We start from the raw sequence: 26728 nt of genomic DNA, 5'->3' as shown, positions 1-26728 counted from the left end.
GAGAGCCTGGGTCCCTGCAGCGGGCAGGGCTGGGTGCACTCGCACAGCACACCAGGTACCGGGGTGTGCACGGCAGCACCGGGGGGCAGAGAGTAAATGAAGCACACCTGTCCTTTGGCACCCCATAAACCCTGCACGAACCCGGGTTTGCAGGTACGGAACGTGATGCAGAAACCCGTGTGCTCCTGCGTGCTAACCAGCCTCTGGCTACACGTGATTCCAGCAGAACCTCGCGTTATGCTTGCTGTTTTCCCTCCCTCTCGAACGCCGTGCCGCACACCTGGGTGACCACGGCACAGCTTGCAGCTGCCACGCCGCCGAGCCACGGTTAGAAGTGGAGAAGACGTTTTGGGTCACCCACCGGCTCACCGCCACTCCAAGGCGAAAGCCCGCATCGCTGAGGTCGCTCGAGCATCGAAGCCCCGACAACACAGCACTGGAGCATTGAAAACACAGACGTCAGAAACAAACGTCAGGCTGAACCAAACCGCGCGGCAGCTTGCAATAGCTTATTGGCAACCCGAGTAACCAACTCACCTCGAGCACTGCGTGCAGTTTGGGGTGCTGCAGTGTAAGCAAGATATAAAACTAGCAGGGAGCCTAAAGGAGGGCTACGGAGGTGGTGAAGGGTATGGAGGGCAAGATGTGTGAGGAGCGGCGGAGGCTCCTTGGTTTGTTCAGCCCAGGGAAGAGGAGCCTCAGCAGAACCAACTCCCCTCCCGCACTTCGAAGCCTGACCTTCGTTGCCATCATCGCCCCGCTCGTTAAGGCGCTGTGCAGCAGCTCTAGCCTTTTAAGCTGGAGAAAGAGGGGACCCCCCTCCTTAATGGGGTGCCACAACTCAACCCCAGACCATGATTCCCGACGATAATCACAACCTGATTAACCTTCACACTACTGATCCAGCCAAATCTGCTATCCTTTATTGTCATAACCCCCCACCAAACAGAAGCCCCCTCACCACTAAACCTACACCATGGCCCTGAACGTGAACCGAAGCTTTTTCGACCAGTTCTGAAGCCCCTACTTATCAGGAATTCCACTAATCCTACTGCCCATGCTCTTCCCAGCTCCAGTGTTCCCATCGCCCAGTAACCGATGGGTCCATAACCGCCTATCGACTACCCGGTTTGAGGGGAGGCCTCATAGCGGCCTGCAGCTCCCTCAGAGGGAGGTCTTTATTAAGATTAATCGTTTTTTATTTATTAAAAACTGCAGAGGGGCAGGCGCTGAGCTCTGCTCTCTAGGGACAGCGACAGGACCCAAGGGGACGGCATGGAGCTGGGACAGGGGAGGGTCAGGCTGGGTGTTAGGGACAGGTCCTGCACCCAGAGGTGGTTGGGCACTGGGACAGGCTCCCCGGGGATGTGGTCACGGCACTGAGCTGCTGGAGTTCAAGGAGCATTTGGACAATGCTCTCAGACACATGGTCTGATTTTTGGGTAGTCCTCTGGGGACCCAGGAGTTGGATTGAATGATCCTTGTGGGTCCCTTCCAACTCGGGATGTTCTATGATTCCATGAACTTCAAGTGACTACTAAGTGTACTCAGAAAAATACCACCCAATTTACGTTTAAGTTAATTATGGACCACCACAGCTTCCAACTATAGTAGAGGCTACTTCAGCACGTTTCTAAATAAGAAAAAGTACAACTGGAAGGGACCATTATTTTCTGCATCACATGAAGAAATACACTCCAGAGAAGTAGTAGCCTTAAATACTAAAGATCAAAATAATTTGATTGCTGCACATACACAAAGATGCTTCAGGAGCAGGGTATTACTGTTCCAGGCGGCTTTAAAATCATTAAATCCTGGCAGAAACAAGCCATCTGGTTTCTTTTGGAAAGAGCCAAGAGGGAGGTGATTACGGGGACGCTGCCAGCCAGGGGTGACGGCTGCTCGGGCGCTGGGCTGGACGAGCCCGCGGACAACGCGCCCGCCGCGCTCAGAGCCGCGGGGCAGCCGCAGCGCCGCCGCCTCCTGCTCCCGTCGCACAAAGGCTCCTGTGCACGGCGTGCAGTGCTGGCGAGGCTGAAGGGAAGAAAACGTGCGAAATCCTCGACACCAGCAGCCCGCGGGCCCACGCTGCGGCAGCTGCCGCTGCTCGGCACGGCCAGCTTCCAAACCCCCCAGGAGCATTTCCGCAGCCTCGTCGCGACAGACGCCGGAGCGGAGCCAGGGAGGGCAGCCCCAGGGCTCTCGCTGCCCCCATGCCGCTGGTGTTCCTGGCTCAACGTGAGCCCCAAAACAAGGGGAGCTGCTCGCCCTGCCCAGGACCTGCCCCAGCCACCACGCTGACGCCTCTCCTGCTGCGGACAGCAAGTCTGATTTGCCACGCTTTTGGTCACCTTCGCTCAGAAAACTAGCCTTTGTGCCGAAAAAGTTTGTTGTATCTTTCAGGCTTCATCAGCTAGCCTGAAAAAAGAAACAAAAAAGAAAAAAAAAAGGTATATTGCATTTCTTCCTAAAACTTCTGTCCTGCCCCGAGGCTTTGGACCGGTCCCACCGCAGGAGTGCCGCCGCTGGGGGTGCTGGTAGCAGTCGCTCCCCAGGAGCAGAGACGTCACCCCCACAGCACTCCTGCACCCCTGTGCCAGGAAACAAGTGACGGGGCTTAGCCATCGTTACTGATAAACCCCTTCTAAGGGCCTTTCATCTCCTAGAGCCGTACCTCGAAGATCATTACGCACGTGCGTTACAAGTACCAGCAAAGCAAGATGTTACATCTTTAGCTTTTATTCTCTGGGCTTTCTACCAGCTATCATGGTAGCCACAGAAGCGGAAACAAGTTTTAGCACTCACCTCCAGGCCAGCGTGTCACACACATGCATCGTTACATGAACGTGTTGGGGGAGAAAGAAAGTCCCTGGCTTGCCTGCACGCCTCGCGCAGCCCAAATCGAGCTCCTTCCCTTCGGCCTTTGGATGGAAGCGGAGTTTCTGTTTTATTGAGTGGCTGTAGCTGATGGTAGCCGCTCTGCAAAAAGACGGCTCGCTCTATGATGACCCACCCAGAACCACTCCATTTACCCCGTATCTGATTTTTCTTCAGAGCCACCACCAGCGCGTGGCAGTCCCTCGGCGGCTCCCCCGCCGACGCAGCGCTCCAGGAGACGGCCGCGGCGCTGCCCCGAGCAGCGGCACTTGGTCACAATGAGAGAAAGCCGCAAGCGCTCGAAGCTGCGGGTTATTTCTGGTCCTGCACTGGGGTTACGTGGATGCGTAGTTTAACATCAGCTACATTCAAGAACTGTGTTTACAAAAGGTGTAACTTTGACTACCAATAAAATTGGTTGCCAAACGCTAACACAAATACGTAGGCTGGAGCACCGCTCCTGTGAGGAAAGGCTGAGAGCTACGGGTGTTCAGCCTGGAGGAGAGAAGGCTCCGGGGAGAGCTCCTGGCAGCCTTTCAGTACTCAAAGGGGGCTTATAAAAAGGATGGAGGGCTCTTTACTCAGGTACATAATGACAGGACTAGGGGGAATGGCCTTAAACTAAAAGAGGACAGATTTAGACTAGACATTATTGGAAATTCTTCACTCAGAGGGTGGTGAGGCCCTGGCACAGGCTGCCCAGAGGAGCTGTGGATGCCCCATCCCTGGAGGTGCTCAAGGCCGGGCTGGATGGGGCCTTGGCCAACCTGATCTGGTGGGTGGTGTCCCTGCCCATGGCAGGGGGTCAGAATTAAATGATTTTTAAACCTGAGCCATTCTCTGATTTCAGGAATAGAAGTCCAGCCTCCTTTGAATCTTTTTTAATACCTCACTAAATAGAAAAGATACTCTAGTCTCTGACTCTCCAGGCAGGAATTATTATTTCCAGCACTAGTGTGAAGAGGAAGACGTGCAGCTGGCTCTCCTGCTGTTTCCCACCGGGCGACTTTCCTGCGGTTCCTGGTCCTGGACCAGAAAAGCAGCCTCCTTCCTTCCTCTCGGTCTGCAGCCGGGCCTCCAGGCGCACCTCGTTGGCAGCCGTCGCTGCTGCCACGCTGCGTTGGCTGCTTGTCCGAGCGCAAGAGCCTGAGGCGGTCTCTCTTTCAGACGGTCTCGTTCTTACGGCTCACCTCTTGGGATGAGCACCCAGCAGGTTAAAAGCCAACACAACTGCCGGTTAGCAGAGTACTTTCCTCTCTCAAAAACAGAAAAAAAAAACACACGGAAAAGAGTTTTCGAGTTACGGGAATGATTATCTTACCAATGCCTACATGAAGCCTCTACTGAACAACAAAGCCTTTTTCTTTGCGCCTTTCAATGCAAATTGTCTCTTTTCATTACAGCAGCTGGGTTCTGCATCGTCCACGAAACCACACAATTGCACCTGCAGCACATGCAAGGTTTCCATAATTCAGCAAACCTTCCCCAAGAGCTTGGTAACCTCCAAGGAGCTTGGCCGGTACCGAAATAAAGGAGACCTCGCGTCACCCCGCGTGCTGTTCCCGAGCAAACACAATGGACTTCAGCCCGCGGCGAGAAGGCTGTAAAACAGGTTTGTAGCCTCAGCTCCTTCCTCCGGGGGTGGAACTGGAACCCTTCCCTCGGGCGCCACGCTCACAGACCCCCGGCACGCTGGGCACCGACGGCAGACCCAGCAGGGCAGGCTTACAAGGCCTTCTGTCGGGCCGCCTGCTGCTGGGAAGCTCGGTCCTGACACACAAACTACCTCCACAAACCCGTTTCCAAGCTGCCTTCCCCCCCCGGATGAAGGAGCGGGGAAGGAGGTGTGCAAAGGCCTCCACACGGGAGGGAGAGCACTGCTCCGCGGGGTCCGAGTCCCCGGGGCCCTCCCTCTCCCCGGAGGGGCAAAGGGATTTGCTCAGCTACGGTGGACAAGAAGCCTGCTTTGGGCTGTGAAGTTCCTAACGCCGCATTTCTGGTTTTAGATTAGCATAATTTAGATTAGCATAATTATAATGGGTCCGATATGCCCAGTACCATCAGTGACAGCTTCCAGAGAGGGACGCAGCATGCCGTCTCGCCCCAGCGTGAAATCTGAGCGAAGAAGGATGAACAGAGCCCAGCAGGCTGCCCATAAACGGGGGAAAAGCGGTGCTTTCGGGACAACTTGCTGCTTCCGTCCGAAGCATTTCCGAAGGCACGGGGCGGCTCTGCGAAGGCAGCAGAGCCGGCAGGTGAACAGACGCACGTCAAGGTGCTAAATTTGCTGCACAAGCCAAGCAGGTTTCCGTGAACTCCCCCGCGAGGAATCGCTTCTTCGTGCCTGGCGATGACGGATGTCCGCAGGCTGGGCCACCGGCCTGACATTTGGGAGAGGGTTCAAGTCCCGGCTTTGCCAGATGACTTCCTGCACGGCAACGGGATCTCTGCACGTTAATCCTCCACCTGAAATAGGAAGACTAGTGCTTCCACGTCCTACAGCGTTAGGAGGTGAAATATATTAGAGACTGCAGCGAACTCTGAGGAGTTTGAAGAGACAAAATTTCCCCTACCGTGGGGGCCCACAGGTATTTGGTAGACGCTGAACAGGAACCACCTTAACTCACAGGTTTCCCTCATTATCGACCAGAGAGCAAGTCTCTGTCTTTTTTTCTTCCCCTTGTTAATCTTACCCGAGTGAACGGCAGTTTGAGGGTTTCCTCCAGCCAAGGCATAACAAGAACAGTCGCACCTCTGCAGCTGAAGAGCGCGGTGACGTCCCCGGCTCCTCGGGCAGCACCACGCTGCCAGCACCGAGCCGCCAGACACGAGCAGCACGGCCCCAGGAGACACCCCCGGGCTCCGTGCAGGGCTGGCCGCTGCTCCCGCAGAGCCGAGTGGTGCAAACGGGCCGTGCTAGCAGATAGCCAAGGGCTACCAGAACCGGGAGGCTGGGGTGAGCCGCTCCCCACCGGAGAGCCTGCTTGAGTAAGTGCTCTGCCTCCTTATAGCACAGTCACAGGGAGCAGAAAAGCATCTCAGACATTTCACCTTGTTAGGCTGAGCGGCTGAAAATAGCCACGGGATGAAAAACAAACCAGCTGGACAACTCATCCGAACGGCAACGCTGCAGCCAGCAGCGAGCTGGAGGCACGGCACGGCGCGGGGACCGAACTGTCCCGCCTCGAGCTCTCCACGGGGACCTTCGGGGCGCCTCCAGAAGGCAGCGCCGCTCGGTGCTGCTCAAGGGACTCACGTCCAGCGCCAGCACCTCCGGCACCACGAACAGGCGTCTCTGGAGCCCAATTCGCCCGTCGAACACGGGCAGGTGCAACGTGCGCCTGAAGACACCCGCTGCCGCAGCGATGGCGCAGAACAGCAGGCTGCTAGATTGAAATGACAAACACGCACCCTCGCTAAGGCACACGGGCACCACGAGAAGAAAAAGCAGGGAGGAAAACAGCAACTGAGATCCCGTCTCCCTTTCTCCCTACCAAGAGCTGTAGGAAAAACTGCCGGAGGACTCGGCACACGGCGCAGCGTGGAAGAGGGGCACCGAGTGCCCCCAAGTATCCCCTGCCACATTTTCTTTTAAAACGATACAAGTTACGGGAAACAAGTAACAGGAAGACGTGATTATCTACAGAACGCAGAGTGCAAGTCTTCAGGAAGCGGTGCCACCCACAAGAAGCCACCGAGAGCAGCGGGACCCTGGGCACGCTGAGCACACGAGGCCGGGCTCGCAGCGCTGCCTCCCCCAACCCCGCAGGACGATGCTCCTGCAGCTCCTGAGCCGATCACACGGGGCTGGAAACGCTCCTCTGGTGTCCAGCAACCGCAGCCGAGCAAGGCCGCCCTGGCACCGCTGTGCTCCACGGGGACCAGGAGGACAAACACCAAGCGGGCATCGGCCGCCCCCCCACCCGCTGCCCCACTGCGCAGCTCCTCTCCTGCAGGGTCACCGCGTTCGTCACAAACGCGTCACCTCCTCCTCGTTTCATTTTCATGCCCCCCCAGCCGCACACCTCCCGCAGCACCTCCTCGCCTCCTCAGGTGGCCTCCAGGGGACGGCTCAGTTAACCCCCGTGCCTAACTTGGCCACGCTGCACCGGCACCGCTCCCAGTCACTGCCCGCTGCAGGCCGAAGGGGCACGTCTCCTTCTGCACAGCTTGGCAGGGGACGGCTGAGCCCCACGCAGCTCGGGAGGCACGCTCTTACCGTTAGCACGGGCCCGCTCCGGGCAGAGCGGTGCACACGGGGGGTCCCCGAAGCGTGGCTCCAGGCGGTGCCCAGGGGTCCCGGTGCCACACGGCGAGCTGCCCGCGGCCGGGCGCCTGCTGGATGTCCCCGTGCTGAGCCCCTGGCCAGTTTCCACCAGCAACGGAGGTGGGAACGCCCCGTGCCGGATGGCACCCGGCACAGCTCCGCTCTGTGAAGCCCCCTGGGAGCCGCCAAGCTTTTGTGCCCGTCCCGGGGCAGGGCCCGCTGCGTGCCCACAGGGGCTCGCTGGGGCCTCGTGTCGCAGTTACAGCGCCAGGAGCAGGTACGTCGTGCTTTGCAGATCTTTTCCACCAGCTGAAAAGTAAATGTTCCTTTCTAGCTTAAAGAACAGACATGCCATGAGATTACGAGGGACACGGAATCGCAGTCCCCTTTCCACAACGCCCGGGGGTGGTCTTCGGTTATTACCACACACATCCTCTGTTCCTTACTTATTTAATGCCTCCTACAAGCTTAATGCCTCCTCAGAGATCAGGGGCCAGGCGCCGATCCCGGCGTAAAACACCAGGAAGAGGAGAAAGCCCCAGGGCTCCGTGAAAGCTGCACGGCCCTTCAACACTTCCACGGCTTCTTGCCTCGAGCTGCGAGCTGCGAGCCGGCACCGCACGCAGCAGTAATTAACAAGGGGAGATCCTGCACCAGGCCTGCTGCTCTGAGGGCTCCCCTCAAAGAGGTGGAATCCCCGAGATCTCCGACAACAAGCACCGGTGCTGCAGGCCAGCACAAGGTGACGCGCGGTGACTTTTGCCTGGCTGCTCTCCGCAGTTTAAGAACACCAAACAGCCGGGCAGTATTAATAACAGCAGCTACTTGGGCAGTAATATCTTCAGAAATTACTTCTGGCCCCCAAATGAGGTTTTGTCCTGCATCTGCCTATACCAAGGAAAAAACAACTTTTTTTTTTTTTGCTTAGTCACAAATTAATTCTGCACTGGCACCCTCACAGACCTAAACAGACGCATTGCTTAGCAGCTTTAATCCTGAATTATTTCCCCCTTCCTGCAATACAAAGCTTAGCTCGACCAGCAGCGGGGCGGGCTGCTCGAACAAGCGAGCTGTTCATTTATAACTCAGATGCGGAACATTCTGAAAGTTCTCCTGTTTATTATGTTTCTATCCTCCAAGAATCGCAGAAATTCGGGCACTGGAGCTCAAAAACCTAAAGTAATGAACTAAACTGACCTTAACACTCGGCCTTTCAGGGAAAGCAAAGCACGGAGCACCTCGCTATAAAAACAGCGCCCTGCCGCCCCGCACGAGGCACAGCGGAGCCCCGCTGCCGGGCACCAGTCTCCCACCAGTGCCCCACTCTCTTCGCCGCTTTCTGAAGGCTGGCAGGGAGCTGCGAAGCCTTCGGCACTTCCACTTCTGTGCTCGGAGCCGCAGCGTCCCCGCGGGCAGCCTGCACGGCCGGCAGCGCCTGCCCCTGCCCCTGCCCGCAGGAGAGGCCTCGCGCCCGCCGGAGCCCCCCGAGGAGCCCGCAGGATTTCCCCGCGGCAGCCTGCGCAGATGCCCGCTGCCCGCCCTGAGCTCGTGTACTTTCCAAAGTGGAAAAAATAGGTTACTTAAAAATAGGCCTGTAATCCAAACAAACAAGCATCTGATACCATCGCACACAGATAAAACAAACAAGCGCAGACAATTTGCGTACGAAAGCCATGCGCAGTCGCTTTAATGACTTCCTTGTGCTTCTCCGGCGATTTTCATCCCTACCCCAGGGCCGGGCGCTTCGTCCCGCAGCCCTCGGCGACAAGAATCGCCCCGCTGGGGCACGGCCCTGCCGCCCGCCCCGGGCACCAGCCCCTCTCCCAGGCCCTGCGGCAGCAGCAGTGGCGCGGAAAAGCTCGCCCCAAGTCAGCGCTGAGCTGTGGCAGCTGCGAGGCTGACATTTGTTCAGCTTTCCGGAGCCAGGAGGCTCACCGAGCGGTACCGGCCCGCAGCAGCGCCCAGCGCTGCGCTCGCAGGCCGGCGGCGCTGGCAGGACGCTGGCTGCTGGCGGCCAGGCTGGCGGTTCAGGGCAGGCCGGCCCCGGGCTCACGCGTGCCCGAGGAATAACGGAGCAGCGGCTTCATTAAAGGCTTAATTAAAGGCCGCGTCCTCTGCCCCTGCCTGAGGACCAGCACCGGCCGCTGCAGGATGAGCCGCGCTCACAGAGGCACAGAAACCAACGCGACGGGACCGCAGGGGCTGGCAGGGAGCGACACACGGATAGGAGCAAAGGCACGGGGCAGCAGGCAGCCGCACGCCCTCGCTGAACGCCTCCCGGCTCCGGCAGCACGCTGCGGCCCCCGGGGCGCCAGGCGGGGAGAGGGCAGGCCCCGGAGCCGAGCAGGGCCGAGAGGCCGTGCTGATCGCGCAGCCTGAGGGGTAAGCAGAGCTGTAAGGCAGCGCCGAGCCCCCCTGCCCAGCCCGGGAGCCTCCCGGCCGCCCGCGGCAGCTCCGCGCAAACGCCCCTGGCCACAGAGCCCCGTGCCCACCCGGCAGGCAGCCGCAGCCACCCCGGCCCCCCGCTCTCCTGCCTGCTCCCAGTTTGTTTCTCCCTCCCTAGCTTCGCTCTACAGCTAAATAACTGGGGAAGCAGCCAGGCTTTTCAACGCCGAGGTTGTGCGATAAGGGCTCTCGGAACCGAAACGCAACGGCGGCTACAGCCAAGCAGCTCAGGGCGGCGCAGGGGTGACCAGCGGGGCGATGAGGACTGCACGGGGCAAGTGCCGCTGCCTCTTGTAATCAGCACAAGCTCCGAGTTCCACGAGCACCAGCAGCACTTTTAGAAGCAGGGGACAGCCTCGAGGGAAGCCGCTGCCCCTCAGACAACCACCTGCTCGTACGCCCTCCTTTTAGCAAACAGATCCACGTGGAATTACGCTCGGGTGCCCTTTTGCCTCCCTTCCCTCACCACGACTCAGCTCTCGAAATGAAACCCAGAGCACTGTGACACGCTTGGCCCGCAGGATCAGCCTCCGGGCGGCACGGGCACCGCTCCGCGCCCGCACAAGGAGCAGGCGCGCGCAGGTACCGTACACGGCGCTGCACCAACGCAGCCCTGGCACCCTGCGAGCCCGACACAAACGGGGCAGCAAAACACAACCAAACGCCGTTCCTTCCCCGCTCCCCTTCGGACAGGGCGCGTTCCCCTTCAGTCCTGACACAACCCGGCGTTACAGACCCTTCGGGCCACGCACGAGGTGCCACGGGGCCGTGCCACACGCTTGTTCCTTCCTCCCCTCCCAGGGGGAAAGCACGGCCAGGGTCACAGCGCTGCTCGGCGCACACATACGGGGCTCTGGGCAGGCGGGAGCGGGAGGGCTCCTGCCCTCGGCAGGACCAGACGATCCTCACGGTCCCCCCCAGCCCCTCCATCCCCTGACCCCCTGACACACGCACACACCCCTACCCCTGCTTGCACACCCGCCCGCAGCACGCCCACCAGGCGCCTGCGGGGCTTTTTTCCTGCTCGAGCTCGTCCCATCACAACCGCAGCGCCGGCACGGCACCGGGCGCCACGGGGAGCAGCCCGCCCCCGCGGGGACGGGACGGTTCTGAGGGGGGCGCTTCGAAGGACGAGGATGCCGGGGGGGAGACGCCAGCAAAAGGCCCGACGGCCCCACGCGGCCTCGGCCTCCCCAGCCCCGTTTTCCTCCCCAGCGCCCGCCTGCGGCCCCGGAGGGGACACGGCAGCGCGTTACGTGGATCGCGGCTGTCGGCTCGCCTCCCTCCGCCTACATTTCCCACACGGTTATCGCTGGATTCTCCTCGCCCCCGGGACGAGGCGGCGCAGGCCGCAGGTAACCCGGGAGCCTCTCGCACGCGCTCCGCAGGCACCGGCAGCAGGCCGCGGTCGCTGCCAAGGGACGGGAATTTCTCCAGCTCTCAGAACGCTGGTTCCTGGAGATAAAATTTCTTCCCTGAGAAAAAAAAAAAAAAAGCAAAGGCCGTGCCATGCAAGCAGGGGCACTCCCTATTTTCTGGTAGCATTTCTTTAACGCGATCCCAGAAGCAGCATCATTCCGCCCCCCGCGCAGGAGGCACGCGTCACCAGAGCCGTGCCGGCACCGGCTGCCCCGTGGCGGGGAGGGGGAGCCCAGCGAGCCACACTTTGAGCTGGCACACCAAAAAGCACTTGTCCCTTCCACGGAGATGTCCTCAAGCTGCCCTGCAAGCACAGCCTCTGCTCCCAGGAAAGCACCCGGAGGGAACGGCTGCAGCTGAAACAAGAGGCACGGTAACAAAACCCTTCGAGCCCTGGAGACAACGCCGCTTTTTAGAAGTGTTTCATCGGAAGGCAAGAAAATCTGAGCGGGTCGAGGCACCTCACGAACCCCTCCAGGCCTGTGGGAAAGGTGGGGCTACGAAGTTATTACAGGAACGGTGAATTCTGACGAGCCAGGTCAGGAAGGGCAACGAGCAGCAGGGAGCGCCCAGCTCAGCACTACCTCGGTCACCCCCGTACACCCCAGCAGCACCGATCTGCGCCAACCTCAGGCCTTCGGCTCGTACGGCTTCTTCTAAAGACGACTCACAAAAGCATCTCGCTTGCTGCAGTGGATGAAATCAGAGGTTCTGGCAAAGGAATAGAGGACAGGTGCGGATTTTGGCATCGTGGCGGGTGAGGCAAACTTGAAATGCCATGAAATAAATGCACTGACAATGCTCCATCAATTAGGCAACTAGCAACCGCAATATTTAATATAACATTTAAACTGGGAGATGGAGAGGGAACCGCCCCTTGGCATGCTCTCACCGGTCATGGGTACCGCACCGTGCGTTCAGAAGGCCCCGTTACGTCCACGTCCCGCTCATATGCCAAAACATTCACTCAATGCCAAAACATTCACTCAATGCCAAAACATTCACTCAATGCCAAAACATTCACTCAATGCCAAAACATTCACTCAATGCCTCACTTTTCCAGCTGCAGGCCTTGCCGTGAGGAACTGGCTCCCCTTAAAAACCTGCACCTTAGAACGAGAGGTACAGGAGCTCCCCTGCAGTGCTGTGGACACGACATAATCATCCAGAAACTACTTTTTTTTTTTTCCTGACCAAACTAATGAGCAGTTAAAAGCTTGTGGTTGCGGCCCCCTTCGCCACACCTGCTTTGTTCACATGGACATCCCTCTCTGTGCGCAGCTTTCACTCAAAGCCCTACAGGTAACGGAATCGCTTGGGGCACCTGCTTTGGGTTCCCTCCCGACACCACCCGCACACTTCCACCAGCACGCGGCAGCCCCCAGGGCAGCTGGGGTCGGGATCCGCTCTGCGAAACGCCACCCGGACGAGAGCAGAGATGATCCCAGAAATCTCGTGAGCCAGGAACCTCGGCTGGGAAGCAGGTGCAGGAACGAGAGAGGAAGAAAAAGGGGAGTTGCTGCTGCGCAGCATAAACACGGGACAAACCCTGATCCCACAGTGCCCCGTGGCAGCCCCCTGCTCTCCTCGGGGCTGATCCCAGCCAGACCCCTCCAGGCTCCTGCAGGAAGGAGAAACAAGGTAAATCCGCGCCTGGATCAGCCCCTGCCTAAATAACGCCAGGGCAGGGACCGGAGCCCAGCACCGAGCTGCCGGGAGCACACGCTGAAGGGGGCAGGCACGGCCTGCCCCGCACACGGAGGAGGATCCCACAGAGCACTCTACGGGCACGACTCAGAGGGGTGCAGACTGCTATTTCCCTGTTGCTGGAAGGGGACGGGGCAGGTGGCAACCCAACAAAGCTCAGGTGAGCGGCGCCGCGGCCAAGGAAGCCAGGAACAGCGCCGCCGCCCCCGGCCCAAACCCCTGCGCCTTCCCCACATCTCCGGCAACGCTCCCGGCAGCGATGATGTGAGAAGGGAAGAGGAGCAAGCTCACCGACACCAGCTCAGGCCATCGAGGAGCTCACCGCTGTCACTGCGATCGAGCGCACAAGTTCCCGAGGCAGCCGCTCTGCAGAAGCGCCGCGCGTGCTCTCACTTGACGTAAGCGGCCGCGACGCGCGGCTGAAGGCCACGCAGACGGCAGGACGGCCGAGCCCGTCCCCGCGGGCCGGACGGACACCGGTGACCGTGAGGTCCCAGCAGGGAACCACGAAGAGGAGCAGCCCCCTCCCGACAGCGCCGCTGGGTATCGGCTCCGTCCCTGCCGCCGGCAGGGGGGCGTGCGAACGGCACGACGAGATCCCCGGGCCGGGCGTGCAGCTGGACGGAGCGGGGCTAAAAATAACCACGTGTGGGTGAAAACAATAATAACGGCAGGGCGGCTGTCAGCACATCCTGCGCAACGCGGCGCGGCCGCTGCGCGGGCTCCCCAGCTCACGGCGCTTCTCTGCGAGGCGCTCGCACTCGCTGCGGGACGGGGACGGGCGCCTTCGGGCCCCCCTCGCTGCCCCTCCCGGCTCCGCGGCACCACGCCGCGCACCGAGGCTCCCTGCGTGCCTTAGGAAATGGCTCCTGCCCTTTTGAGCGCAACCGAACGTAAATCTGGCATAGGCACGGAAGGAGTAAAGATGAAGCACTCGCCAGCAGCGCTCACCTCTGAACGAGTCGAAGCCAGACGAAAATCTGATCTGGTTTTCCCCAAGAGCCCGGTCACCAGCTCTGACTTTCCTCCACAGATAAAACCGCTCTTTTCAAACTCTCACTCGGAAATCTTAGGAAGCAGCACAAACAGTCAGCAAAGTGCAGCGGTGTGCCCGTGGTGTGTGCAGAGGAACACAAGCAGCTGAGCAGACACCACTAAAGCCACGTTTCGGCTTCTGCACGCAGCCTTCTTGCATCTCCTGGGACACGTCACCCCCTGCCCCAGAGAAAAGTGACCGGCGCTGCCCATTTTTTTTAAAATCATTAAAATCGTGGTATGTCAAGCAAATAAATAAATAAATAGAACCCTTTCACTTTCGAAAATGTGTCAAACACCCACCCCTGCTTCACGATAAGAGTCTGCGCTGCTGGGGACGCGCACCCAGAGAGCACAACGCGCGTTTTGTGCTCCCGGGGAACACACGGGGAGAAACGCGGCGTGCTGCTGTCTGAGGCCGTTCGCTGCGCTGGGCTACGAGCAGCGGCCCCAGGAGTTAAAAAGCAAGTGGCCAAGCGATCCCAAAGGGCACGTTTGCTTTCAGGTGTGTTAGCAGAGTGCAGCAAGCACCACCGAGCTCCCCGTACACGGTGTGGCTGCACCACGAGCCGCCGGCCTTCGGGCCGAACGGACCCACGCTGTACCAAGGCGCCCGGCTGCCGCGTGTCTGGGTTTGCAGCCTGCAAGCGGTGCCCCCCTGCCAGGTGCCCTGTGGTGCTCTGCAGCACTGCGTGCCCAGAAGGAACCAGAACGTGCCGGCAGAGAAAACCCAACAGCGTGGAGAAGAAGAACGTCTTCTGCAGGAGAAGCCCACCTGCGGGCAGCGTGGGGAGCGGGTCGCGGGGCCCGCGCCCTCCCCGCACCGCCTGCTCCGAGGGAACAGCAAGGCAGCAGCTGAATCACCAGGGCCGCCGCACTTCTGCAGGGCCTCCAAAAATAACTCATCCGAAAATTCCTTGGAGGCATAAACCTTGCTTCATCAAAAGGACTGCAGAGATCCAGTTTCCTTAATGGAGCGGGCTGGATGGGAACCGGCTTAAGGACTTCAGATCGCGTACGAAGAACATAAGACCAACTTCTAACAGAAAAGCCAGCACGCGGCCGGCGCGAAGGAAAAAGGAGCCACAGAAATCACGCTCCCTGCGAGGTGCCGCCACCTCCCCGCCCCCGAACCAGGCGCCGAGCCCCCGATCGCTCGCCCGATAGCGCGGCTGCGGGACTTGCCCTGTCCCCCCGGGCCCCGTACGGAGGGCGAGCCGCCTCCGGAGCGGCGCCTGCGGGGACTCGGGGCCGTGTCGGCGCCCACGCGGGCCCGAGCCCCGCGGCCCCGAGCCCGTTGCCGGGTGGCGGTGGTGGGCACGGCCACGGTGCCCACGCCGCGGTGCTTCCGACCGTGCTTTGTTCGCCGCCCCGAGCCGGGGAGGAACCGCTCCCGGCACCGGCCTGCGCCGGGGGGATCCTCCCGAGCGGCACCGGACCCCCGGTGCCGGCAGCGAGCGCGCGGAGCCCCCCGGTGCTGCGGCGGGAGCGATCCCCTGGGGGTGCCGGCGGGGCCCCCCCCTGCAGTGCCCCGGGGCGCGGCTCCCTGCTCGGCCTGCGGGGCCGGGCGCCGCCGCAGCTGCACGGACGGGGACGCCGCGGTGCTGCGGGCAGGCCGGCGCCCGCCTGCCTCCGTCCTACCGGCGGCTGCGAGCCGCGACGGGACGCCGCCGGCGCTCCCCGGGCCCGCAGGGCCGCGGGGGCCGTGACGGGCTTCCTCGCTGCCGCCTGGGGCGGGGGGAAGCGAGGGTGCGGCGGGGACAGGCGGCAGCCGCCGGCCGCGCTCCCGGCCGGGCCGAGAGCCGGGGCAGGCTCGGCCCTGAGCGGGGCCAAGCGGGGCCGCCGAGGCGCCGGGGGGGGCTCCCCGGGGCTCCCGGGCACGGCTGCAGGAGCCCGGCGCCGGCGTCCCGCGGGCAGCCCGAGCCGGAACCCGGTAGCGGAGGGCCGGGGCGCGCCTCGGCACCGAGCGGGGCCCGGAGCCGCTCCCCCGGGGCCGGACCCCGAGCACCGGGCGCCGAGCCCCGAGCCCCCTGAGGGCCGCCCCGGGGGGGGGGGGGTTCCCGTTGCCGCCCCGCGGCCGCGTCCCTCACCTGCGCTGGCCGCCTCCTCCAGGTGCGGCGCCGGGGCCCTGTCGCCGCGGCCGTGCTGCAGCAGGACGCCGCACAGCACCCACACGGCGGCGGCGGCCCGCAGAGCCATGGCCGCGCCGCTCAGCGCCCCCGCCGCATCGCCGTGCCGAGCCGTCCCCGCGCCGCTCCGCTGCGCTCCGCCGGGCTCGCTGCGGGGCACAGGCCGCCGGTCACACACCGGGGGCGGCACGGACCGGCCCCCCCCGCCCCCCCGCCGCGGTCCCTCCCCGCTCCCCCCTCCCCCCGAGGTGGGCTCTCCCGCTCCCCCCCCCCCTCCTCCGTGGTCTCTCCCGGCCTCCCCCCCCCGCCCCGCACCCGGCCGTGCCGCCGCCGCCGCGCGCTCGCTGACAGGGGGCGGAGCCAAGCGCCGGGCACGCCCCCCGGCAGGCCCGGCCAATGGCGGGCGGGCGGGTGGCCACGCCCCTCCGCTCCCCCTCTCCCCCTCCCTCCGCTCCCGCCTCCGCCGCGGTCCCCGCGCCCGCCGCTGAGCCGCAGCGCCCTCTGGCGGCCGTGCGGGGAGGCGAGCGGCATGGGCGCGGGACGCGGCGCGGAAGCTAAGCAGGAGGGGCTGCGTGTGACGGTTGGATGGGTGACCAGTGCGGGTAGCGGAGGGGACGGGGACCGCTGCGTCCACCCCTCCCGCTCGCCCCCAGCCCCGGGGCTTCTCGGGGCACGAACGGCCGGGGGGGGCCGCTACAGGTGGGGGGCGGCCCTCCTGCGGTGCCCGCTGCTCTGGGGTACCCGTGTGTCTCCGTACGTGGCACCCCAACAGCAGCACTGCGGCCCCTTCCCGTCCCGAGTGATTTGGGGACATCAGTGCACCAGCACCCCTCTGCTGTGCGGGGCGGCACGGGGCTCGCCGGGTGCTGGGTCCTGCCACAGCAGCGCTGCCTGGGGCCCAGAGGGCACCTCCCGGCCTCCAGGCTGGGCCCGGGGCCTCTGCTCCTGGCCCTGGGCACCCCCGGCGAGAGCCCGGCTCCGGCCTCTGCGCAGCTCCCCGCAGGCCCCGGCAGCCGCGGGGGAGCTCCCCCGGAGCCTCCTCCTCTCCGGGCCGAGCAGCCCCAGCTCTCGCAGCCTCTCCTCACGGCAGAGGTGCTCCAGGCCCTCCCGCACCTCGGGGCCCCGCGCTGGGCTCCTGCCACCAGCCCCAGGCCTCTCTGGCCCCGGGAGCACCCCAGGGGCGGCCTCCCCAGCGCGGAGCAGAGGGGCAGGATCCCCTCCCTGCCCCTGCGGGCGCTGCTTTGCCCCGAGCAGCCCAGGCCCCCCGCAGCCCTCTGTGCCCGAGGGCCCCGGCTGGCTGCCGGCAGCTCGGTGCCCACCAGGCCCCCAGGGCCTTTCCTGCCCGGCTGCGGCCCCGCTGGGTGCCCCCAGCACCGCTTGGGCATGGGGATGGGACCCCCCAGGGCAGGGTCCCTCACGGCTCCTGCTTGAGCTCCACGACGTGTTTGCCAGCCCTTGACCCCAGCCTGTCCCAGTATGGGTCGGGTTTCCCACATCCTTTTCCCACAGCACAGGGTGGCAGCAAAGCTCCCCTGCAGGGACCGGATCCGTCCCCAGAATCACCCTGAGCCATACCCAGGGCAGCGGGATTGGAAAAGTTGTTTGTGAAGTGAACGCCCCGCTTGTGGTGGGATGGGGATGGGATGGGATGGGATCGGGATGGGGTAGGATGGGAATGGGTTGGGTTGGGGATAGGATGGGGATGGGATGGGATGGGGATGGGATGGGATGGGGTGGGATGGGGATGGGGATGGGGAGGGGATGGGGATGGGATGGGATGGGGTGGGGATGGGGATGGGGATGGGGTGGGGATGGGATGGGATGGGGATGGGATGGGGATGGGGTGGGGTGGGATGGGGATGGGGTGGGATGGGGATGGGATTGGGTTGGGTTGGGGATAGGATGGGGATGGGAATGGAGATAGGATGGGGATGAGTATGGAGTGGGATGGGATGGGGATGGGCTGAGGTTGGGGATGGAGATGGGATGGGGATGGGGATGGAGATGGAGATAGGGATGAGTTTAGGATGGGATAGGATAGGATAGGATAGGATAGGATAGGATAGGATAGGATAGGATAGGATAGGATAGGATAGGATAGGATAGGATAGGATAGGATAGAGGTGGGGATGGTTTGGGGATGCAGATGGTGATGAGGATGGAGATGATGTAGGATGGGATGGGGACGGGGACAGGATGGGGATGAGAGTGGGGATGGAGATGGGGCAGGACGGGATGGGGACAGGACCTGTGTTGGGATCCGAGACGGGGCCGGGGCCGGAGCAGCCCCCAGGCGCTGGGCCCCCGCACCCACCGTGCTCGGGGACACCCAGCGGGGCCCCCCCTGCCCCATCCCTCCTCTGGGTGGCAGCAGGGCCCCGCGGCGCCGTGCACCGATACGGGGGGGGGTCAGGACGGGGGGGGCTCAGCTGCGTGGAGCCGGGGGGGTGGGAGGAGGAAAGGGGGCGTTCAACATCCCCGGGGGAACCCCCTGCCCACCGCCGTTCCCACGCTCACATCCCGCCGTGCCCACGGCTCCCCACGCCCCCCCCCCCGCCCCGATCTCCTTCCCCCCCACACCCCCCCCCCGCTTTTCCCCCACCCCCCCAAAGCAGGAAGGAAGCGGCGGGGGCGGGCCGGGGCTCGGCGGCGGGAGGCAAAGTTTTGTGCCGGGAGCGCTCAGCAGCCCGGCTGCCGGGGGGAGCGCAGCGCAGCCCCCTGCCCTCGCCCCCTCCCCACGAAGCCAGCGCCATGCCCCGGGGTGAGTGCTGGGGAAGGGGGGGAGGTTGGGGGGCTGCTGGGGGGGGGAGCTGGGGGCGGCACCCCCCCGGTCCCCCGGCATCCAGGACCCCCCCGGCGCCCCCCTTCGGGGGCGCCGGGGGGGTCCTGGATGCCGGGGGGGACCGGGGGGGTGCCGCCGGTTTGTGCTCGCCGCTTTCACCGCACCCATTGAGCACCCCAGCCTGGCTGATGCTGGGGGCACCCCTGGGTGCCGCCGCTCGCCCCCTGCCCCAGCGGGGCCCCGCGGAGCCGCTCGCCCAGCCCCACGTCCCGGCGGCTGCCGGAGACCCCGCGGAGGAGCCCCCAGCCCCAGCGCGGTGCCCGCTGGGGACGCCGTGGCACAAGGGGACGTGCGGTGCTGGGTGGACGGTGACAGCGCGGGGCCACCTCTGGGGCGGCTTCGCGGGGTCCTCCCACGAAGGGTCCCCTTCGTGGGGTCCTCTTCCTCGCGGCACCTCGAAAGCAGCGGGGCTGATGTGCCACACGCCGAGCACGAGGTCACGCCGCCTCCCGGCGACGTCCCGCTGCTGGCCTGCAGCACGGCGGGGCCCCCGCGTATCCCAAAAGGGACAGGGAGGCGTCCTTGCCATCTCCGTCCCCGCCATCTCCATCCCCGCCACTTCCACCCCTCCACCTCCATCCCTCCACCTCCACCACTCCACCTCCGCCCCTCCATCCCCATCCCCATCCCCTCGGTCCACCCCACGAGGGGCAGAGCAGGGCGATGATGTCCCCACCGCTGCCCCCTGCCCCGTGTCTCCAAAGTGCCCCCCCAGGTGCGTGCGTGAGCTTTGCTGTGCAAACGGCCCAAACGCACAGGGGGGAGCAGGGCCCGGCCCCCCCCCAGCCGCGCTCGGAGCCGTGCGGAGCCGCGGCAGCGCCCGCGGGCAGCGCAGCCCCAGCAGCGCCCGTGCGGGAAGCGATGGGAGCAGAATGAGGAAATCGGTCACGCAGGGCCTGCAGCCCGAGGGCGAGGGAAACCGAAATCCTTCGACTCAGCACAGACGTTATTATCGCCGCGACGGCCGGGCCCCCCGGTCCGCGGGGGAGCTGCGGGGAGGTTCCCACGGAGCGGGGCCCTGGCAGCCATCGCCCCGCTCCCCGCGGCTCGGCCCCTGCAGGGCTCCCTGCTCTGTATTTTTAGATTTTATGAGTTTCCTCTTTCTCGTAGCCGGGGTGGGGGCCGTGCCGCGCTGCTCTCACGGGGCTGGCAGAGGAGCAGCCCCGTGGGACGCCGCGCATGGGGACAATGGGGACAGCGCCCCGCAGACCCAGAATGGGGACGGACGGCTCCGTGCTCGGTGCGTGGCCCCGTGCCGCCGTGCTGCTCCGAGGAGCCCGGGGTGCTGCAGCTCGGCGCTCCCGGCAGTGGGGAAGGGGCTGCTGGGGGAAGCGGGGCGCTCTGCCCGTCCCCTGAAGGCACGTGTTGGTGCTGTGGGGTCAGGGAGCCCCGTCCAGGAGCCCCCTCCTCACAGACCCGCCGTTCAGAGGTGGGCCCCCTTGGCACAGCAGCTGGGGCAGGGGGAACCCCCGGTGTGGCGTCCGGCTGTCTGGGCCCGTCCGTCTGTCCAGGACCTCGTGGGGGGGATCTCGGGCAGAGGTGCGCTGGGTGCGGGCAGGGTCGTGCCCTGGGCTGGGTGCACGGCGTGGGGTGCACGGAGCACGGTGCGGGGTAAGGCAGGAGCTGTGCAGTGCGGGGTGCGGGGCGCAGGGCGTGCGCTGTGCGGTGCACGCGGTGGGGTGCAGCCCGGGGTGCGCGGTGCGGGGCACGGTGGGGTCGTGCAGGTGGCAGCGCGGCTGCGGGGCGCGGGGTGCGGGGCGCGGGGTGCGGGGCGCGGGGTGTGGGGCGCAGGGCGCGGGGAGCAGCGCCTGCAGCACGCGGGGTTCGGTGGGGGTGAGCCGGGTGCCGCCGTGGCAGGGGAGCCGCGGCCCCACGGTCGCGCCGGGCGCCCGCTCCGCTCCCCCAGCGGAAAAACCCGGCGGGGGGGTGGGGGTGGGGTGGGGGTGCCCCGGGTGCGAGGGATGGAGGGAAGGTTTTGCTTCCCTTTTCTGCTGAAGCAGAGATGAGTCGTTTTTCCCGTCCCGGCGGGCGGCGAGGCGAGGCGGGGGATGAATCACCCCGAGACCCCGCTCGGCCGCCGCACCCCCTCCCTGGCACCCCGCAGCCCGGCCGCGGTGGCGTGGCGGGGCTGGCGGTGCCGAACCCCTCCGTGCCCCGACTCTTCCTCTTCCTCTTCCTCCTCCGGTTTCCCCTCCTCCTGCCGGGCCGGGGCTGTGCGGCCCCACGGGGCAGGGGCGGGGGCGTGGGGCCGGGCTGCGGGGCAGGGAAGGGGCTCCTCCTGCCACCCCGTGCAGGCCGTGCCCCTCATCCCCAGGTCGCACACGAAGGCTCTTCCCCAAGCCCGCTGCACCCTCGTCTCCCCCGTCCCATTGCCCGGCAGGCTCTGGGAGGCTCCAGCAGCCCCCAGCAGGGTCTGTGCCCCCTGTGGCCGAGCAGGATTGGGGTGGCCCTGCACCCGAATGGGGTGGTCCCGCACCCGCGGGGCAGAGCGTGGCCAGCCCCGTCCCCTAACGGCGACTGTGCCCTGATGGGGACGGCTGAGGCCAGAGTGGGGCCGGATTCACGGGGTGCAGGGGTGTGTGCCGTGGGGGCAGTGGGGAGGCCCCCCAAACCTTCCTGGCCTCAGGAGTGGGTGTCCTGGGGCTGGGGCACGGGCGCTGCTGTCCCCTGCCCCTGTGGCACCCGGGGAAGCGCCGGGGGGACCGCGCCGTGACCGAGGCTCCCCGCATCCCGTGCCCCGTGGGGTGAGAAGGGGTTAAGGAGCTGCCGGAGAGGCAGCGGGGTTTGCCAGAGCCTTCCCGGGAGAACAGAGCGGCCTTGTGCAGGCGGCGGGGCCGGGGCTGGGGACACGGCTGGGGCCGGGTGTCCCCGGGCACCGCAGGGCAGGGGCCGTGGGCTGCCGGAGCCTCGGGAGCCCCGGTGCGGGATACTCGGGGACCGTGGCACAGGGGGGAGCCGACGGGCAGACCCCGGCCCCGTTTGGTGTGGGGTTTTGGGGTGGCTCCATCCCTCCGAGGATGAGCTGGGGTTTCGGCAGGTGCTGCGATGCCCGGCTCTGTCTGCTCTCCGTCGGTGCCAAGCCCCCACTCGGTGAGCCCCGTGCCTGGTGCCACCGTGCCTGCAGGTGCCCTTGCCATGTCCATGGCCCTGTCCCTGTCCCTGTCCCCATCCCCGCACCCAGAGCCAGCCGTGCCTGTGGTGCCTGGGCTGTGCGGGGCCTTCCCAGCCCCCGGGGGGCTGCGGGGACCCTTCCCACAGGGGCTGCCCCGCGGCTTGGCCACGTTCCCCGTGGCAGTGATGGTCTCACGGGCAGTGTTTCCACTCGGGCACTGCCCCTGCGGCCTCGCTGACTTGGGCAGCGCCTTTCCCAGGACGGGGATGGGGACAGGGCAGGGGCAGGGGCAGGGGCAGGGACAGGGGCAGGCACACGGGTGGTTTCCACGATTGCCACCAGGCCGGGATGTGTCGGGGAGCAGCACGGCGGTCACAGCGCCGGGAGCTGGCAGCGCGTGGGCCCGGCCCCGCTTGCCGCAGCGCTGCCCGTGGGGCCGAGGCGCTGCGTGGAGGAGCAGGAGCCCGGTGCCGGCGCTGCGGCCTCCTCCCGCGCCCCCGCCGCGCGCCGGGTCCGGCTCCTGCCCATTTGTTCTTCTGCCAGCATTGTCCTCCGGCTCCGGCCGCTCTTCCCGCCCGCGTCCTTCTCCAGGGTATTTATAGACCGCGAGCAGCTTCCCTGCACCTCCCCGGCCGCTCGCCGGATGGGTGTCCCCGGCCCGGGGCTGGGCAGAGCCCCCCGGCCCCCCCGGCCCCTGGTGCAGCCAGCGGCCACCCGGCCCGGCTGAGCCCGGTGCCGTGGGGTCCCGTGGGGTCCCCGCAGCACGGCCGCCCCCCGTGGCCCCCGCAGCAAGGGTGGGTTTTGCAGAGGGGTTCGGGAGGAAGCTGTGCCCGGGGCGCAGCCCTGCGTGGGGTCAGCCAGCCCCGTCCCCGCAGCTGCGCCAGGAGCGGGCTGGGCTTGGTCGTCCAGGGGCAGAAAATGGGAAACATGAAGGGAGGCGGGTATCTGCAGGGCCGTACTTGTGCCGTTTCTTCTTTAATTAAAAGAGATTAAAAAAACCCAAGCCAAGCCAGGCTGCAGCTTTGTCAGCTGCCTGGGAGGGCAGCAGGGCAGGGGGCACCCCCTGGGATCTCCCCCCAGTGCCGCCCCCCCCCGTGTCCCTGCGGCCCCCATCCTGGGAAGTGACAACGGGGGCAGCCTGGGGCCGGCACCTGAGGGGGGGGCAGCCTCCCACCACCCTGAGCCTGCTCCTGCTCCCACGGCCCCCATCCCGATCCTTCTCCTGCCCCCCAGACCTACTCACGGTCCCGTTCCCATCGCCCTGCTCCCAGCGCCCCAGTCCCGCTCCCATCTCTGCCCCATCCCACCGCCCAGCCCCGTGCTGCTGCTCCAGCCCCTGCCCAGGCCCCACCGCGGCGCTGCCCCCCCAGAACCCCCCCGGGGCCCCCCGGTGCCGCTGTGCGGCTCGGCGAGAGGAAGCCGCCCGCAGCCATCTGCCTGCAGCCGGGGCGGGGAGGAAGACGAGGCCGGAGCTCGCTCGCGGGGGATCCCACGCAGCCGCGTCCCGAGCGGTTCCTGCTGTGCCGTGCGTGGGGTGGGGGACGTGGTGGCAGCCCCCCCTGCCCCCCCCCGCAGCACCCACACCCCAGGGAGCTGCACACGGCGGGGTGGGGGCGCGGGGCCGGGCCGGGAGCCAGGCAGGGCGGGGGGCACAGCGCAGCCGCCCCCGCGGGCAGGAAGCCGGTGTCAGCGCGGGAAGAGGAAGAGCGACTTCCCCATGGGGGGGGGCGGGGGGCACGGCCCCTCTGCCTTTGCCCCAGCCGTGCTCACCCCCCCTGAGACCCCCCCGCCCAGCCACCAGGCACCGGCACAGCGTCCCCGTCCCCCAGGGGACACAGCCCCTCTTTCCTCGTGGCCGTGCCAGTGGTGGGTCCCCTCGGCCCCGCTCCCTCCCCATGCTGCCAGCACCGCACGTGAGCCCCGCGTGAGCCTCCGTCCCCGGCCGAGATAAGTCGTGTCGTCCCCCCCCCGGCAGCCCTTGGGGTCCTCACCCCGGCTGTTAGTGGGACCCTGCCCGGGAAGGGGGCTGCCGGCCCCCGGCTCCACCGCTCCCGCAGGAAGGGCAGCAGGATGCGGCCCTTAATGGGAATCGCAGAGGGAGCCTGAGGAAGGCAAACAGGGAAACGTGCGCCGGGGCTGGGGATAAACACAGCTGCTGGGGCCAGCGGTGGCCTTGCAGCGGGGCTGGCGGCACGGCACAGCACGGCATGGCACGGCACGGCACGGCACGGCACGGCACGGGGCCCTGCAGCACCCTGTGGAAGACGCGCTCCCCAGTGGCACGTGTGTGCCCCATGCCGGTGGGACGCAGTTCCCCGTCAGGGCCGCTGAGCATCCCAGGGGCTGCTGGCTGCAAACAGCGGTGCTGTGTCCCGTGGCCCCGTTCCCTGACCCCTTTTCCCCCCCGCAGGTTGCTGAAGGCAGACACGGGGGACGCTGAGGCCACCGGGATGCAGAGCATCAAGTGCGTGGTGGTGGGCGACGGGGCGGTGGGGAAGACCTGCCTCCTCATCTGCTACACCACCAACGCCTTCCCCAAGGAGTACATCCCCACCGTCTTCGACAACTACAGCGCCCAGAACACGGTCGATGGCAGGACTATTAACTTAAACCTCTGGGACACGGCCGGCCAGGAGGAGTACGACCGCCTCCGGACGCTTTCCTACCCCCAGACCAACGTCTTCATCATCTGCTTCTCCATCGCCAGCCCGCCCTCCTACGAGAATGTCAAGCACAAGTGGTACCCCGAGGTGTGCCACCACTGCCCCAGCGTGCCCATCCTCCTCGTCGGCACCAAGAAGGATCTGAGGAACAACCCCGAGACCATGAAGAAGCTCAAGGAGCAGAACCAGGCGCCCATCACCACCCAGCAGGGAATCAGCCTCTCCAAGCAGATCCACGCCGTCAAGTACCTGGAGTGCTCCGCGCTCAACCAGGAGGGCATCAAGGATGTCTTCACGGAGGCGGTGCGAGCCGTGCTCAACCCCACCCCAGCCAAGCCCAAGAAGCCCTGCGTCCTCTTGTGAGGGGCAGCCCGGGCGCAGCGCCAGCCCAGCCAGAGACGCTCCTGCCCCGGCCCCGCCGCTCCCCGGGCACTGCCCAGCGCTGCAGGACCCTGCCAGCATCTCCCCGCTGCCCCGGCTCCGAGCACCCCTGGCTCCGAGCACCTCGGATCTGAACACCTCCAGCTCCGAGCACCTCCAGCTCCGAGTACCCCGATTCTGAGCACCCCCAGCTCCCTCCAAACACCCCAGCTCCGAGCACCCCAGCTCTGAGCATCCCCAGTTCCGAGCATACCCGTCTCCAAGCATCCCCAGCTCCCTCCAAACACCTCCAGCTCTGAGCACCCCCAGCTCTGAGCACCCCAGCTCCAAGCACCCCCAGCTCCGAGCACCCCGGCTCTGAGCATCCCCAGCTCCCTCCAAACACCCCCAGCTCCGAGCACCCCAGCTCAGAGCACCCCCAGCTCCAAACACCCCGGCTCTGAGCACCCCCAGCTCCAGGCTCGCTGCCTCCCGTGGTGCTCAGCAGGGCCGAGGGCTGCCAGCCCCGAGCTGCCACAGCCTGAGCGGCACCGAGCACTCTGCACTACCTGCCCGTTTGCCCCGGGGCCGGCCGGGCTCCCTGCTGCCCCCACGGGTCCTGCACCCCCTCCGGCCTCGTCCTCATCCCTGGCTGTCAGCGTTCGCTTTCGGGTGACGCCTCTGCAGTGCCGGCACAGAGCAACGCTTCCTGAGAAGGGGATGCCCGGGGGAGCTGCACCCCCCCGGCTCCTGCCTGGGCACCCAGCCCCACAGGGACCCCGCGGGTGCCCGGGGTCCGTCCCGCGTGGGGGCTCCCGGGGTGGGCACGGCACCGCCGCTCCCCGCGCCCAGCACCGGCATCACGCCGCCACGGGAGCCCGGCCCCGGCGAGAGCGGAGCTGGCACAGGCCCTGGGGAGGGTTTTGTCCCCCAGGACCCTGGTGACGAAGAACTGCAAATGGCAATGGGACCTGCCTGCGACGAGCTCCTCGCCGAGTTGCTTTTCCGTGAATAAAACCAGCCCTGCCCAGGCCCCCGCGCCTCCTGTGCTCTCCCGCGCGCTCCCAGCACCCCTGGAGCCACCTGCCGGGGGGACGCGGGCGCTGGCCCCAAACCCTGGGGCATCCTGGGCTGGGGGGAGCCGGGGGTACCCCACCATGGCCGGGCCTGCACCCCAGGGCCCACACAGGGCAGCGCTGAGCTCCTCTGCGGGGACATGGGGATGTGGCGGGGCACGGGGACACTGCAGGAATGGGGACGCTGCAGGGCATGGGGGCACGGCAGGGATGGGCACAGGGACACTGTAGAGACGGGGACGTTGCAGGGCATGGGGACGGGCACTGCAGGTGATGGGTGTGGGGACGCTGCATAGAACCACAGACTGGTCTGGCTTGGAAGGGACCTTAAAGCCCCCCCAGTCCCACCCCCCCTGCCCTGGTCAGGGCCCCCTGCCTCCACCCCCGGCTGCCCCCAGCCCCCCCAGCCTGGCCTTGGGCACTGCTGGGGATGGGAAGAGCCACGGGGCTGTGCCCAGGGACACGGCAGGCTGTGGGGACGCCGTGGGGATGGCCCCCGGTCCCCGGGCCAGGCTCTCCTCCCTGCGAGCCCCCGGCCACCCCAGCTCGGGCCCTGCCCCGTCCGGCCCCCTCCAAGCTCAGCACCGGAGCCCCCCATGCCCGGAGCCATCCCTGGCCTGGCCTGCCCGGGGCCGGGGGTGCCGGGGGGGCTCCGGGCGCTGCAGCCCCTCGGGGGCAGGAGCTGCCGGTGGCCGGATCCGGCCCTGGCAGGGCCCCGGCACACACGGGCCCCTTGTCTCGCCCCGGGGCCGCAGCCAGGCCCCGCTGCAGGAAGGGCAGAGACCCGGCGGCCCCG

The 26728-nt window shown here is 65.9% G+C and overlaps 2 protein-coding genes across 5 annotated transcripts in view; one reads left to right on the top strand and one right to left on the bottom strand.

Annotated features, from left to right (window-relative positions):
• STIM1 (stromal interaction molecule 1) overlaps nucleotides 1-16063 on the bottom strand; it is a 94316-nt gene extending 78253 nt beyond the window's left edge. For 3 of the 4 annotated variants that reach the window (XM_083816966.1, XM_083816967.1, XM_083816969.1), the window contains exon 1: nucleotides 15841-16063. In XM_083816966.1, the coding sequence (XP_083673092.1) occupies nucleotides 15841-15949 (109 nt within the window). In that variant the 5' untranslated portion in view covers nucleotides 15950-16063. The remainder of the gene's footprint in view (nucleotides 1-15840) is intronic. The other variant, XM_083816968.1, reaches the window with a different exon arrangement.
• Nucleotides 16064-18482: 2419 nt separating this feature from the next.
• Nucleotides 18483-25888, top strand: RHOG (ras homolog family member G). The gene is made up of 2 exons (XM_083817111.1): nucleotides 18483-18640; nucleotides 24244-25888. Exon 2 carries the CDS (start codon nucleotides 24284-24286, stop codon nucleotides 24857-24859), a length of 576 nt encoding a protein of 191 aa, XP_083673237.1. The 5' UTR covers nucleotides 18483-18640; nucleotides 24244-24283; the 3' UTR covers nucleotides 24860-25888.
• Nucleotides 25889-26728: the final 840 nt, after the last annotated feature.

This window comes from Anser anser (genome assembly GCF_964211835.1).
Source record: "Anser anser genome assembly, chromosome: 1".
Lineage (NCBI taxonomy): Eukaryota > Metazoa > Chordata > Aves > Anseriformes > Anatidae > Anser > Anser anser.
The sequence above is the reverse complement of the archived record's forward strand: the minus strand, read 5'-3'. Positions and strand labels throughout refer to the sequence as shown.